At 44.5% G+C, this 15,210-nt stretch overlaps 1 protein-coding gene across 1 annotated transcript in view; it reads right to left on the reverse strand.

Annotated features, from left to right (window-relative positions):
- Positions 1 to 1,553: 1,553 nt before the first annotated feature.
- LOC129833019 (C-type mannose receptor 2-like) overlaps positions 1,554 to 15,210 on the reverse strand; it is a 44,574-nt gene continuing 30,917 nt past the window's right edge. Inside the window, exons 23-29 of the mRNA XM_055897234.1 lie at positions 14,857 to 15,095; positions 14,456 to 14,621; positions 14,104 to 14,253; positions 7,309 to 7,428; positions 6,698 to 6,877; positions 6,506 to 6,529; positions 1,554 to 6,321 (exon numbers count right to left, since the gene is read on the reverse strand). Of these exons, the coding sequence (XP_055753209.1) occupies positions 6,101 to 6,321; positions 6,506 to 6,529; positions 6,698 to 6,877; positions 7,309 to 7,428; positions 14,104 to 14,253; positions 14,456 to 14,621; positions 14,857 to 15,095 (1,100 nt within the window). The 3' untranslated portion in view covers positions 1,554 to 6,100. The remainder of the gene's footprint in view (positions 6,322 to 6,505; positions 6,530 to 6,697; positions 6,878 to 7,308; positions 7,429 to 14,103; positions 14,254 to 14,455; positions 14,622 to 14,856; positions 15,096 to 15,210) is intronic.

Raw genomic sequence — 15,210 nt, forward strand, 5'->3', positions numbered from 1 at the left:
CACATGGCTGTGAATGAGCTGAGAGACAAAGCAAGAAGAGCATTCTATGCCATTAAAAGGAACATCAAAATCGAAATTCCAATTAGAATCTGGCTCAAAATTTTTCAATTAGTTATAGAACCAATTGCTCTATATGGCAGTGAAGTATGGGGTCCACTCTCTAATAATGAATTTACTAAATGGGACAAACATCCAACTGAAATATTGCATGCAGAGTTTTGCAAGACTGTATTGCAAGTACAAAGAAAAACTCAAAATAACGCATGTAGGGCAGAATTGGGCCAATACCCCCTCCTCATTCGAATAGAAAAAAGAGCCATCAAATTTTACAACCATTTAAAAACAAGTGACCCTAAAACATTCCATCACACAGCTCTACAATGTCAAGAGATGAAACCAGAGAAGAGTCCCCTCAGCCATCTGGTTCTGAGGCTCAGTTCACCAACCCAAACCAACCCCATAGAGCCTCGGGACAGCCCTCAGAAAATCTGGCCCAACCAAATCATCACAAAACAAAAAGAAAAATATATAACCTATTGGAAAGACACCACAAAAAATCAAAGTAAACTTCAATACTATTTGGCTCTAAACAGACAGTACATGGTGGCAGACTATCTGACCACTGTGACTGATAGAAAACTGAGGACAACATTGACTAGGTACAGACTCAGTGAGCACAGTCTGGCTATAGAGACCGGTCGCCAGACAAACCTGGCTGCCCAGAGAGGACAGGCTGTGCTCACTCTGCTCCAGGGGAGAGGTAGAGACAGAGGTGCATTTCCTACTACACTGTGACAAATACTCAGACCTAAGAGCATATTTCTTTCCCAAAATTATAACTCAATACAAAGAATTTGAAACTATAAAATATGAAGAAAAAATCTAATATTTATTGGGTGAAAAGCCAAAATGTGCAGTTTTGGCAGCCAAATATGTGTCCTCCTGCCACAACCTGAGGGACAGCCAGTGAAAAATGCAAAGTAATGTTGATAATATTTCCCATTTGTTTTGTCTTTCATACCAGGTCATGTGTCTTCTCAGTCATGTTGAGACTGGTCTACTACCAGGTCATGTGTCTTCTCAAGTCATATTGACACTGGTCTACTACCGTTGCTTTAATGTATTGTTGTTCTGATTAATATTGTTGTTGTAGTTGTTGTTAATGGTAATCCCATGTCCACTACTACTAGTATTATTACTGTTGGTCCCACCATTTATTTATATATAAATATATATATATATTTTGTATATACATATATATTTTATTTTTATTTTTCGATATGTATACTTTGACAATGTAAGGATATGTATGAGGATGAGGATATGAAGCATCAGACCAGGAGAGTGAGGGACTCATTTGAAACACAGTCAAGCTGTTACTGTGAGCAAGACCTGCCCTCTGGTGGGGGTTCTTCAACATCACAACTATTTCAGTCATAGTTTAGTCATGATATAACAAGGCAACCGTAAACATCTCGTCCCCCCACAATAATGTGCATATAATGGTGTAACTAAAGTACCAACAACTTATGAAATAATTCTATTGAGAGTCATTTAGCCAACATATATTTTATTAATTTCATATAAAAACAACAAATATTTAAAAAATCAAAACAGGTGCTTATTTGAACCTTTCTTCACAGGGATTCAAATTTTAGAAGCCCACCACAGTCACACAGTCAGTCCCAGATAGGGCAGAACACCAGGGCCAGACTCACACATCATCACTTTGTAGGCATCTCCAACTTGTAGGCAGCTCAAATTCATTACAACCAGTTAGGCAGTCGTTTGGAAGCAAGATGCTACAGCAACCCTCCACTAGGAGGCAGGGTGAACCTATGACATTTCACTTCTCTCATCTCCATTCCTCCCTCCCTGCCCCTTTCTTTCCCCATACGTGCCTGCCTGTCAGTCTCTCTCTCTCCCTCCATTCTTTTCCCCCATTCTCTCCCATTCTCTCACCCTTCTCTTTCAGCCCTGAGCTCTTTTGCTCTGATTGGTTCCAGACCTGCCACTGAGTTCTTCTTTTCGACTCAACATTACATTCCACAGTTGGAGATGACAACACACACACACGATCACCCCCCCCCCCCCCCTCCATCTCCATCTCCTTCCATCTTCCCTCCCCCTCTCTCTCCTCAGCCCCATTCGTCCGCTTTACAGAGCAGAAAAGAGCTGGTTTTGAAGCGTGGCTCACTGGCCCACCGAGAGTTTCTATCTCAAACTTCTCCAAAGAATTCCACGGAGCAGGAGGACAGAAATCCGGTCACGAGAAGGAGGGAACCGTAGGAGGAGGAATGTTATGTGGGGGAAGAAAACATCTGTTTTTGCCTCCTATTCAAATGGGAACCCAGAAGTTAGGGTTTTGGTTGATTCCCTGCATTGAATCTAGTTGTGCTCTGTTAGAAACCTTACTTTCGTCCACCCAATAATGTACAACACACGGTTAAGACATGACAAGGGGAAATAAGATGGATGAGTTGCTCTTTCTATTTCCTAATATATAACGTATGTGGTGGATCATTTCCCTTTTCAAACTAGTTCTTTGGTTTTCCTAGCTGTATTTTGCATTGATATAGAGGTTGCCCCTTAAGTAAGGTTCTCTAGTACCTTGTGGAACATACCACATACAAACGACAAGTTTGTGGCAACATCCAGAACTGTAATACTGTATATACAGTACCAATCAAAAGTTTGGACTCATTCAAGGGTATTTCTTTATTTTTACTATTTTCTACATTGTGGAATAATAGTCAAGACATCAAAACTATGAAATAACACATATGGAATCATGTAGTAACCAAAAAATTGTCCTGTTGTTTTTTTTTAACACTTTTTTGGTTACTACATGATTTCATGTGTGTTATTTCATAGTTTTGATGTCTTCACTATTATTCTACAATGTAGAAAAAAGTCAAAAATTAAGAAAAACCCTGGATTGTGTAGGTGTGTACAAACCTTTGACTGGTATTGTACATGTTGACTCATGTCAGATGTGTCACTTTCAAGTGAACGACCTACAGGTGACCTAAGTTACATGACATGACCAAAAGTTTGTGGACACCTGTTCATCGAACATCTCGTTCCAATATCCTGGGCATCAATATGGAGCTGGTCCCCCCTTTGCTGTTATAACAGCCTCCACTCTTCTGGGAAGGCTTTCCACTAGATGTTGGGACTTCCATTCAGCCACAAGAGCATTATTGAGGTTGGGCACTGATGTTGGGCGATTAGGCCTGGCTAGCAGTCGGTGTTCCAATTCATCCCAAAGGTGTTCAATGGGGTTGAGGTGAGGACCTCGCTTTGTGCACAAGGGCATTGTCATGCTGAAACAGGAAAGGGCCTTCCCCAAACTGTTGCCACAAAGTTGGAAGCACAGAATCGTCTACAATGTCATTGTATGCTGTAGCGTTAAGATTTCCCTTCACTGGAACTATGGGGCCTGAACCCTGAAAAAACAGCCCCAGACCATTATTCCTCCTCCACCAAACTTTACTGTTGGCACTATGCATTCGGGGAGGTATCATTTTGCTGGCGTCCGCCAAAGCCCAGATTCGTCCGTCGGTCTTCCAGATGGTAAAGCGTGATTCATTACTCCAGAGAATGCGTTTCCACTGCTCCAGAGTCCAATGCCGGAGAGCTTTACACCACTCCAGCCTACGCTTGGCATTGCGCATGGTGATCTTAGGCTTGTGTGCGGCTGCTTGGCCATGAAAACCCATTTCATGAAGCTCCTTACAAACAGTGATTGTGCTGACGTTGCTTACAGTTACAGTTTGGAACTCAGTAGTGAATGTTGCAACCAAGGACAGACGATTTCTACACACTACGCGCTTCAGCACTCTGTGGTCCCATTCTGTGAGCTTGTGCGCCCTACCACTTCGCGGCTGAGCCGTTGTTGCTCCTAAACGTTTCCACTTCCCAATAACAGCACTTGCAGTTGACCGGGGCAGCTCTAGCAGGGAAGAAATTTGACGAAAGGTGGCATCAAAGTCACTGAGATCTTCAGAAACGCCATTCTACTGCTAATGTTTGACTATAGAGATTGCATGGCTTTGTGCTTGATTTTATACACCTGTATACATATACAGGTGTGGCTGAAATAGCCGAATCCACTAATTTGAATGGGTGTCCACATACTTTATATATATAGGGTATGTTTTCCATGGCTGCAGGTCAGTGTGTAATCGTACCACCAACAAACACAGACATTAACATGGGAAACCTAACCATCCATACCAGTCATGAGACTAACACAGACGTTCACATACTTTACACCATGTTACCCATCCAAAAGTCAAAGGAAGGAAATAACACAAAAACAATTGAAAAGTACCTTAGTAATAATGCATAAACAAAGGAGTAAATGCACTGTCCTTTGTTTAAAGTAACTGACTAGAGGCCTCCTGAGGTGCCACTACAGGCCCAGGTTCAATACCAGCCTGTGTCACAACTGTTCATGCCCGGGAGTTCAATAGGGCGGCGTACAATTGGCCCAACGTTGTCCGTGGAGGGTTTGGCCGGGGGGCTTTACTTGAGTCATTGCGCTCTTGTGGCAGGCTGGGTGCCTGCATGCTGACTTGAGTAATTAGTTGAACAGTGCAGCTGGCAGGTGGGTGTTGAGAAGTGTGGTTTGGCAGGTCATCTTTTGGAGGACGCATGACTTGACCTTCGCCCCTCCTGAGCCCGTGGGGGAGTTGCAGCGGTGAGACAAGATCAACAAAAAGGAACTGTCTCGTGAAAATCTCACTTTTTTTCTCTTCTGTTAACTCATAACCAAGTAATGTTGTTGACTTATCCTATACTCGTATTTGTGGTCAAAGCATGAATTGGAGAAAAACTACTTCAAAAACCGCACCTCAAACCTGTATCTCAAACGGACTGTTTAAAAAACGCTTGCTACTTCCTCATAGAAGATGATTTCATCCTCCTGAGGAGGATGTGCTGGCCAATCAGCGGTCTACTCGCATGAATTTTTTTTATGACCCGATATACTCCCACACCATTTTGTTGTTGGGGTACGCCCACACCATTCCAACACAGAAAAGCTGCTTTTTAACATACCTAATTACAATTTTTATAAGGAAAACTATTTCACTCATTTTGTAATTCATTTTAGGTACTATTTCATAGAAATCTGGAAACACTGGACAGTTACTTAAAGTAATAAATGTTGGTTCTGCTCATGATGGTGGTAGAAAGTACTAAAACAAAACCCTCTAGAATGTTACATACTGAAATATAATGGGTGTCATACCCTTATCGACCCCATCACACTGTGTCAAGACAACAAAAGACGGTATTAGTCTGTATCAAGTCAAATTTCTGTCTCCCCCCCTCTCTCCTACTGTATGTGCAGTTGTGGTGAACAGGCCAGGGACCCTTTAAAATCACTCTAAATTCATCACTCTAAAAATCACTGTCCTCTTCTCTTTCACACCGAAGTAAGTATTGCTTTCCAACCAGGCTCTGCTGACGTGTCAGTCAGAACAGAAGGGAGGGAGGGACGGGGACAGGCAACAACAAAAGCTTCACTACAACAACCAGATTTAGAAGGAGGATTCACTACAGATTCACTACAGCTGCACTGGACAAAAAACACACAAACAAACCAAAAGGAAATATACAAAACAAACCTGATGTTAACCTCAGGTAAATACTGTCACGGTCTCGAAGGAGGTTGTGTTGATATTTGGATGATACTGAGTCTCCTGACAAGGGAAGAACTGGTGCAAAGCCTTTGTCTTTGGCTTTTGGCATCTGCCTTTTAGACTTAGCGACCAAAAAGAGGAACTTGTTTGAAATGAAATGTGAAACTGACATCAGAAACATTATTGCTATACTACTAAGAAAAGCAGTTCATATTGTAATTTGCATATTATTAACCCCTTTGGAGAATGACTGTTTAAATGGAATTTGATTAGCATCTGCTGCGCTCCACACAGCACAGACATTCAGCATCTTCAACATCTTTTCAAACAGAACAGGGACATAAAACGTAGAAGCAGAATGTGAATCAGTCAGACAGTGGGTCAGTCAGTATTAGGAACTCCCAGGTGTTTTCTGCCCCGGGGGGAGGGGCCAGCCCTGGTTGGCTGTGCTACTCCGGCTGCTCGTTGAGCTCCATGTCAGACACCAGGATGTTCTTCTCGGCCTGTTCGGAGGGGTTGGACTTGGTACGGCTGTAGCGCGCCCCCTCGTAAGATCCCCGGGAGCCTGCCTGGCGCCGGCGGTACAGGTAGATCACGCTCACGATGAGGATCACCAACGCCAGGCCCGTCACCATGATCACAATCAGAGTGGGCAGGTGGTCCTCTTCAGCTGAGACAGACAGGGAGGGAGGGGGATAGAGAGAAGGAGAGAAAGAGTGAGAGCGGGAGAGAGGGAGAGAGAGAAAGAGGGACTGTTTTTTTTTGTTTTTTTTACAGATTAGCATTACAGATTTAAACAAATCTAACATTTGATGACTTGAACAAACATAATAGGATATCCTATCCATACTTACAGACTACCGCCAAAGCCTCAGCACCTGCAACGGAAAAGATAACATTCAAGTTGTGTTGTCAGTTCAGAGATTGCTGTTTGCAGTTTTAAGTGAAGCACAATAGGGGGTCATACATCTTTGCTATCACTGTGTACAAGTATGACATTTTCCATAGTGTTATTTGTCTGCGCTACAGGGTGAGGCCTTCCTTACTGCGTGGCCGTTTGCAGATGACTCCGTGTGTGTGGTTCTTGCAGGAGCCTGGTTTCCAAAGGCCTGTGTTGCTCTGGATCCAGAAGCAGGTGTTGGGAAACAGCATGCTCAAGTTGGTGCCCTGCACCTCCCAGTTAGTGAACTTCACCTCTGCACTCTCAGACCACATCAGACTGCCCCCTGCAGGACAACACCAGGAACAACACACACACACACACACACACACACACACACACACACACACACACACACACACACACACACACACACACACACACACACACACACACACACACACACACACACACAAACACACACAAACACACACACACACACAGACACACACAGACACACACAGACACACACAGACACGCCTCTCTGAAGAATACCTTGAAATATCCCTGGAAAACCCTATTGCAAAAAGTTGTGTACAAATCATGTATGTAATATATGAATGAGTATATGGATAGCATATGTCACTTTGACAAATGACTCTTCTTACAGTGCCTATTAGATTATATGACCTTGCAGTATATGATAGTTACATGTTTTTAACAGTTGGAGTCATCTGTGTATACTTTTCCCTGTGTACATCCTGAGGAGCTCCTTACCTTTGGAGTTAAAGGTCATACCCAGCCAGGCTCCGTGGGCCTGCTCCTGGTAGCCCTGGATGTGCTCCCACACAAAGCCATTCTCTGTTTCATCCAGGACCGACAGCAGCTGGCCACCCACTGGAGGGGAGAGAGGGGGGTATAGCGAGAGAGAAAGAGAGAGAGAGCGAGAGCGCGAGAGAGAGAGAGAGAGAGAGAGAGAGAGAGAGAGAGAGAGCGAGCGAGAGAAGATCAGATAACCATATTGAGATAATTAAATGCGGTCAGAGAGGAGTTGACAGACAGAGGGAGGTGTGAAACAAGGAAAGAGAGGGGTGATAAGGAAAATGAAAGTGGGAAATCGTGAGATAATAAAGCGAGTGCATTTCAATAACAGCTCAATGAATCACTGCTAATTTAGACTTATTGACGTATTTGGTCATTGACGTCAGTGCTGAGCGCTGAAAGCTCTCTCCGTGACAACAGCGATTGAGTGGAAAGAGCTGTAATGTACTCTGTGATCTTTTAGTGTCACAATGTGCATGTAAAGTGTCACATATAGAGACTGTTTGTATTTGTATTTATTATGGATCCCCATTAGCTACATATAGAGACTGTATTTGTATATATTATGGATCCCCATTAGTTATATATAGAGACTGTATATGTATTTATTATGGATCCCCATTAGCTATATATAGAGACTGTATTTGTATTTATTAGAGATCCCCATTAGCTATATATAGAGACTGTATTTGTATTTATTAGAGATCCCCATTAGCTATATATAGAGACTGTATTTGTATTTATTAGGGATCCCCATGTCACGCCCTGGCCTTAGTTATCTTTGTTCTCTTTATTATTTTGGTTAGGTCAGGGTGTGATGAGGGTGGTTTGTGTGTTTTTGTCTCGTCTAGGGTGTTTGTACTGTCTAGGTTTCTTTTGTAGAGTTATGGGGTTGTGTTCATTATAGGTGTTTATGTAAGTCTATGGTTGGCTAGATTGGTTCTCAATTAGAGGCAGGTGTTTATCGTTGTCTCTGATTGGGAACCATATTTAGGCAGCCATGTTCTTTGGGTATTTTGTGGGTGATTGTTTCCTGTGTCAGTGTTTGTGCCACACGGGACTGTTACGGTTTGTTCACGTTTATTGTTTTGTATTGGTGTTCATAGTTCAGTTTTCTATATTAAAACATGGATACCTACCATGCTGCGTATTGGTCCGATCCTTGTTACACCTCTTCAGAGGAAGAAGACAGCCGTGACACCACATTAGCTATATATAGAGACTGTATTTGTATTTATTATGGATCCCCATTAGCTATATATAGAGACTGTATTTGTATTTATTAGGGATCCCCATTAGCTATATATAGAGACTGTTTGTATTTATTAGGGATCCCCATTAGCTATATATAGAGACTGTATTTGTATTTATTATGGATCCCCATTAGCTACATATAGAGACTGTATTTGTATTTATTATGGATCCCCATTAGCTACATATAGAGACTGTTTGTATTTGTATTTATTATGGATCCCCATTAGCTACATATAGAGACTGTTTGTATTTGTATTTATTAGGGATCACCATTAGCGGCTGCCAAGGAAACAGCTACTCTTCCTAGGGTCCGGCAAAATGAAGGCAGGTATACAATTTAAAAAAACATTACAATACATTTATAAAAGATTTCACAGCACACTAAGTGTATGCCCTCAGGCCCCTACTCCACAACCACATATCAACAACAGATAATCCATGTGTATGTGTGTATGTTATCACCTGTGTGTATGCATGTGTCTGTGCCTATGTTTGTGTTGCTTCGCAGTCCCTGCTGTTCTATAAGGTGTATTTTTATCTGTTTTTTAAATCTGATTCTACTGCTTGCATCAGTTACCTGATGTGGAATAGAGTTCCATGTAGCCATGGCTCTATGTAGTACTGTGCGCCTCCCATAGTCTGTTCTGTGAAGAGTGTGAAGAGACCTCTGGTGGTATGTCTTGTGGGTTATGCATAGGTGTGCATGGGTGTCTCAGGGCTCCCCAGTAGCGCAGCGGTCTAAGGCACTTCATCTCAGTGCTAGAGGCGTCACGACAGACCTTGGTTCGATTCCAGGCTGTATCACAACCGGCCGTGATTGGGAGTCCCATAGGGCGGCGCACAATTGGCCCAGCGTCATCCAGATTAGGGTTTGGATGAGGTAGGCTGTCATTGTAAATAAAAATTTGTTCTTAACTTACTTGCCTAGTTAAATAAAGATTAAATAAAATTAAAAGTCTGAGCTGTGTGCTAGTTGTTTAAACAGTCAACTCTGGCATCTAGGTCCCCAGGCTGCTCGTTAGGGCGCACACCTGTCACCAGCGTTACGCGCATAATGACACTCACCTGGACTCCATCCCTTCCTTGATCACCTGCCCAATATATGGCATTCCCTTTGGTTTCTTCCCCAGTTGTCATTGTTGCTGTTTCATGTTGGTGCGCTGTTTGTGTTTCTTGTTTTGTTCATTTATTTATTAAATGTATTCACTCCCTGAACTTGCTTCCTGACTCTCAGCGTACATCGTTACAGAATGACGACTCAAAAGCATCAGAGAGTTTTTTGTTTTTGTGTTGGAGGTGATATCGGGTCCGGGTATTGGAGCCAGCGCTACCTGCCTCAACCGGTTTGTAAGCTCCCATGCCTAAACTGGGTGAACAGGTTCCTGTACCTCAACCGAGGCAACCAGGAGGTCTCAGCCGGTTCGTCAGGTTTCTGTGCCTCAGCGGAGGCAACCAGGAGGTCTCAGCCGGTTCGTCAGGTTTCTGTGCCTCAGCGGAGGCAACCAGGAGGTCTCAGCCGGTTCGTCAGGTTTCTGTGCCTCAGCGGAGGCAACCAGGAGGTCTCAGCCAGTTCGTCAGGTTTCTGTGCCTCAGCGGAGGCAACCAGGAGGTCTCAGCCGGTTCGTCAGGTTTCTGTGCCTCAGCGGAGGCAACCAGGAGGTCTCAGCCGGTTCGTCAGGTTTCTGTGCCTCAGCGGAGTCAACCAGGAGGTCTCAGCCGGTTCGTCAGGTTTCTGTGCCTCAGCGGAGGCAACCAAGAGGTCTCAGCCGGTTTGTCAGGTTTCTGTGCCTCAGCGGAGGCGACCAGGAGGTCTCAGCCGGTTCGTCAGGTTTCTGTGCCTCAGCGGAGGCGACCAGGAGGTCTCAGCTGGTTCGTCAGGTTTCTGTGCCTCAGCGGAGGCGACCAGGAGGTCTCAGCCGGTTCGTCAGGTTTCTGTGCCTCAGCGGAGGCGACCGGTCCGCTCCGGATCATCCCTTCGGTTGGCGTCCTGCAGCCGCAGCCGAACGCGCCGGGGAGGGGGTACTGTTACGCATGCTCTTTCTCCGGGGCTCTAGGTCGTCATGCTCCCGTGCCTCAGCCAGATCGACAGGTTCCCGCGCCTTAGCAGAGGTGACCGTTCCGCTCCTGATCCCCGGGATTGTCTTCTTGGTCGGCGTCCTGCGGCTGGTGCCGCGCGTCGGGTAGGAGGTCCTGTCACGTGTGCTCCCCTCCGGCCTCTAGGTCACCAGGCTGCTCGTTAGGGAGCACACCTGTCACCAGCGTTACGCGCATAATGACACTCACCTGGACTCCATCCCCTCCTTGATCACCTGATCATCATATGTCCCTCCCCTTTGGTTTCTTCCCCAGTCGTCATTGTTGCTGTTTCATGTCGGTGCGCTGTTTGTGTTTCTCGTTTTGTTCATTTATTAATTAAATGTATTCACTCCCTGAACTTGCTTCCTGACTCTCAGCGCACATCGTTACGTTTCAACATGTCAATACCTCTCACAAATGCAAGTAGTGATGAAGTCAATCTCTCCACTTTGCGCCAGGATAGATTGACATGCATATCCAAGGGCCAGTTGTGCTGTCCTGTTCTGAGCCAATTGCAATTTTTCTAAATCCCTCTTTGCAGCACCTAACCACAAGACTGACAGTAATCCAGGTGCGACAAAACTAGCCTGTAGGACCTGCCTTGTTGATAGTGCTGTTAAGGTAGAGCAATGGTTTATTATTGACAGACTTCTCCCCATCTTAGCTACTGTTGTAAAAAATATGTTTTGACCATGACAGTTTACAATCCAGGGTTACTCCAAGCAGTTTAGTCACCTCAACTTGCAATTTCCACATGATTTATTACAAGATTTAGTTGAGGTTTAAGGTTTAGTGAATGATTTGTCCCAAATACAGTGCTTATAGTTATTTCTGAAACTAATTACAGCTCTTAAGTGTTGCAGTCATTTCAGCCACTGTAGTAGCTGACATGTATAGTGTTGAGTCATCCGTATACAAACACACACAATGGCTTTAAAGCCAGTGGCTTGTTGTTAGTAAAGATTGAAAAAAGGGGCCTAGACAGCTGCTCTGGGGAATTCCTGATTCTACTTGGATTATGTTGGAGAGGCTTCAAATTAAATAACACCCTCTGTGTTCTGTTAGACAAGTAGCTCTTTATCCACATTATAGCAAAAAAAGCCATAACACATGTTTTTCCAGCAGCAGACTGATCAAAAATGTCAAAAGCCGAACTGAAGTCTAACAAAACATCCCCCACAATCTTTTTATCATCAGTAATTTGTGTAAGTGCTGTGCTTGTTGAATGTCCTTCCCTATAAGCGTGCTGAAAGTCTGTTGTCAGTTTGTTTACTGTAAAATAGCATTGTATCTTGTCAAACACAATTTTTTCCAGAAGTTTACTAAGGGTTGGTACAAGGCTGATTGGTCGGCTATTTGAGCCAGTAAAGGGGGCTTTGCTATTCTTAGGTAGCGGAATGACTTTTGCTTCCCTCCAGGCCTGAGGGCACACACTTTCTAGTAGGCTTAAATTGAAGATATGGCCAATGGGAGTGGCAATATCGTCCGCTATTATCCTCAGTAATTTTCCATCCAAGTTGTCAGACCCTGGCGGCTTGTCATTGTTGATAGACAACAATCATTTTTTCACCTCTTCCACACTCACTTTACAGAATTCAAAATTACAATTCTTGTCTTTCATAATTTGGTCAGATATACTTGGATGTGTAGTGTCAGCGTTTGTTGCTGGCATGTCATGCCTAAGTTTGCTGATCTTGCCAATTAAAAAAATCATTAAAGTAGTTGGCAATATCAGTCCGTTTTGTGAGGAATGAGCCACCTGATTCAATGAATGATGGAGCTGAGTTTGCCTTTTTTCCCCAAATTTCATTGAAGGTGCTCCAAAGCAATTTACCATCATTCTTTATGTAATTTATCTTTGTTTCATAGTGTAGTTTCGTCTTTTTTATTCAGTTTAGTCACATGATTTCTCAATTTGCAGTACGTTTGCCAATCGGTTATGCAGCCAGACTGATTTGCCATCCTTTTGCCTCATCCCTCTCAACCATACGATTTTTCAAATCCACATCAATCCATGGGGATTTAACCGTTTTTACAGTAATTTTCTTAATGCTTATTAGTAACTGGGATAAGCAATTTCATAAATGTGTCAAGTGCAATGTCTGTTTGCTCCTCATTACACACCATGGACCAACAAATATTCTTTACATCAACAACATGGGAATCACTACAAAAGCTATTGTATGACCTCTTATACACTACATTAGGCCCAGCCTTTGGAACTTTGGTTTTCCTAGATATGGCTACTATATTGTGATCAGTACATCCAATGGACATTTCTGCAATGCACATTTCTGCAGCATTAGTAAAGATGTGATCAATACATGTTGATGATTTCATTCTACCCTGGTAGGTTGACTGATAACCTGAATCTGGTTACAGTTTGAAGCTTTTTCTTGAGTGGGCAGATTGATGAAAGCCAGTCAATATTTAAATCACCCAGAGAATATACCTCTGTTGATATCGCATACATTATCAAGCATTTCACACGTTATCCAGATACTGACTGTTGGCACTTGGTGGTCTATAGCAGCTTCCCACAAGAATGGTCTTTAGGTGAGGCAGATGAACCTGTAGCCATATTACTTCAACTGTATTCAACATTATGTCCTCTCTAAGCTTTACAGGAATGTGGCTCTGAAAATAAACAGCAATCCAGAGCAGGGACGGAAGGTTGCAGGGGTCAACTTCAAAATCGTAGGGGAAGGAGTAGGAGTAAGCACTGTCTTTGGTTCCACGGCTCGAGACATGCGACCATCGTTGACTGCCATGCTCCTCTTGCTGTGCTCCTTCGACTCCGCTATCAGAAGGGGGAGGAGAGGCAGGAGATGGCTCCCCTGGTGAACGAACGCCTGGCAACACCGGCCTAGTCGGATCACGACAAACGACAAGGTCGGAGGTGCATCCAACAAGGCCGAACGCCGTCCAGCCACCGTCGTAGGAAAGGTAAACATTCCGTTTTCTCTAGTTTTTTACGTGGGCTGGCGACCTGCGTAATCAAGGAAGCCACTTCAAGCCTATAATCCTCAGCAGCTCCTACAGGGCTGGCACCGTTCGTTCACTTCTCCGGACAAAAGGGGCCCATTGGAAAACTAATCTGGGACTAACTTTGTTAGCTTGATGGCTAGCAGCTTTCAAGCAGACTTGAAACCTGTCAGTTAAGCGGGATTCCAGGACAAGAAATAGCGGTCCTCGCTGCTAAAATCTAACCACGTCACGGAATCCACTGTTGTGCGTCCAAAATGTCCAAAATGGCATCCTATTCTCTATAGGGCTCTGGTCAAAAGTAGTGTATTACATACGGAAAAGGGTGCCATTTGGGACACACTCAATGTGCATGTATAGAGACTAAGGAGTGTCTGGCTGACTAAGGTCATATCTGGACTGTGTGATTGGCAGTTGACAGAGTGTCCTCCTTACCCTTCCTGCAGGAGGAGTGGGCGTCGGTCTGCAGCCGGAGGCTCTGCAGGTTGAAGGAGTAGCAGTGGTTCCTGAAAGGCACCCAGGCCCAGTCGCCCAGAGAGTGAGGGCACTGTCCTGGGAAACTCCACTTGTGCACCAAAGCCTCCTCTGGGGGGGGGGGGGGGGGGGGGGGGGGGGGGAGGAGAGAGAGAGAGAGAGAGAGAGAGAGAGAGAGAGAGAGAGAGAGAGAGAGAGAGAGAGAGAGAGAGAGAGAGAGAGAGAGAGAGAGAGAGAGGACAGGGCTTACACACACTATATACACACATGTTCATATACTGTATTACACACACGGATGCGCACACACACACACCTGTATTCATCTGACAGATGGCAGCATCCAGTTTAGCGTCACAGGGGGTCATAGTCCACTGCCCCACCGTGGTCATGTGACCACATCCAGACAGCGTATTAGGCTCCCCAACCCGCCAGGCAGTGTAACTCAGGTCCTCCTCGCCCAACCAGCTGAAGCTCCGTCCCTGAGTGTGGAACAGAGGAGGAGTTAATCCTAATCTTCTGACCCCAAGTCTTACCTCATTGGTCAATCTAGTTAAATCAATCTTTTGAAGATCTGATTATATCAATGTAATATTGATTTGTAGTGATGCAATTATCTCACCCTACATGTTACCATGTTGTTGTATCAAAACAAAGCAATAAAAGATCTCGTAGAAGTGCATAACTCCTCCCAGCTTGTCATGTCCAGGGCCTCACCCCATAGTTGTAAAGGCCGATCCATGCTGGGAGGTGTAGGCTGTTCATCAGCAGGGTGAGGTAAGCCTGTTGGTAGGGGTCTCTCACTGAAGCCAACGTCCCGTTCAGAGACTCGCACACATGCAGCGCCCCCATCCAGTCCAGGCGCTTCTTCACTATGCGGTACGACACTCCACCCAGGTCCAGGGCTCCGGACAGGGAGGAGGGCAGGAGGGCAGCGCCAGGGGGCAGAGCTGGGTCTAAGGAGACCAAGATATATCAGTATATAAAGGAAACTGTTTCTGCTGACTGATATAAACACAACTGTTTAATATATCGGGTATGTGTTTCAGTAGGTACAGTACTATGTACTAG

The sequence above is a fragment of the Salvelinus fontinalis genome, chromosome 34 (assembly GCF_029448725.1).
Source record: "Salvelinus fontinalis isolate EN_2023a chromosome 34, ASM2944872v1, whole genome shotgun sequence".
Classification (NCBI taxonomy): domain Eukaryota; kingdom Metazoa; phylum Chordata; class Actinopteri; order Salmoniformes; family Salmonidae; genus Salvelinus; species Salvelinus fontinalis.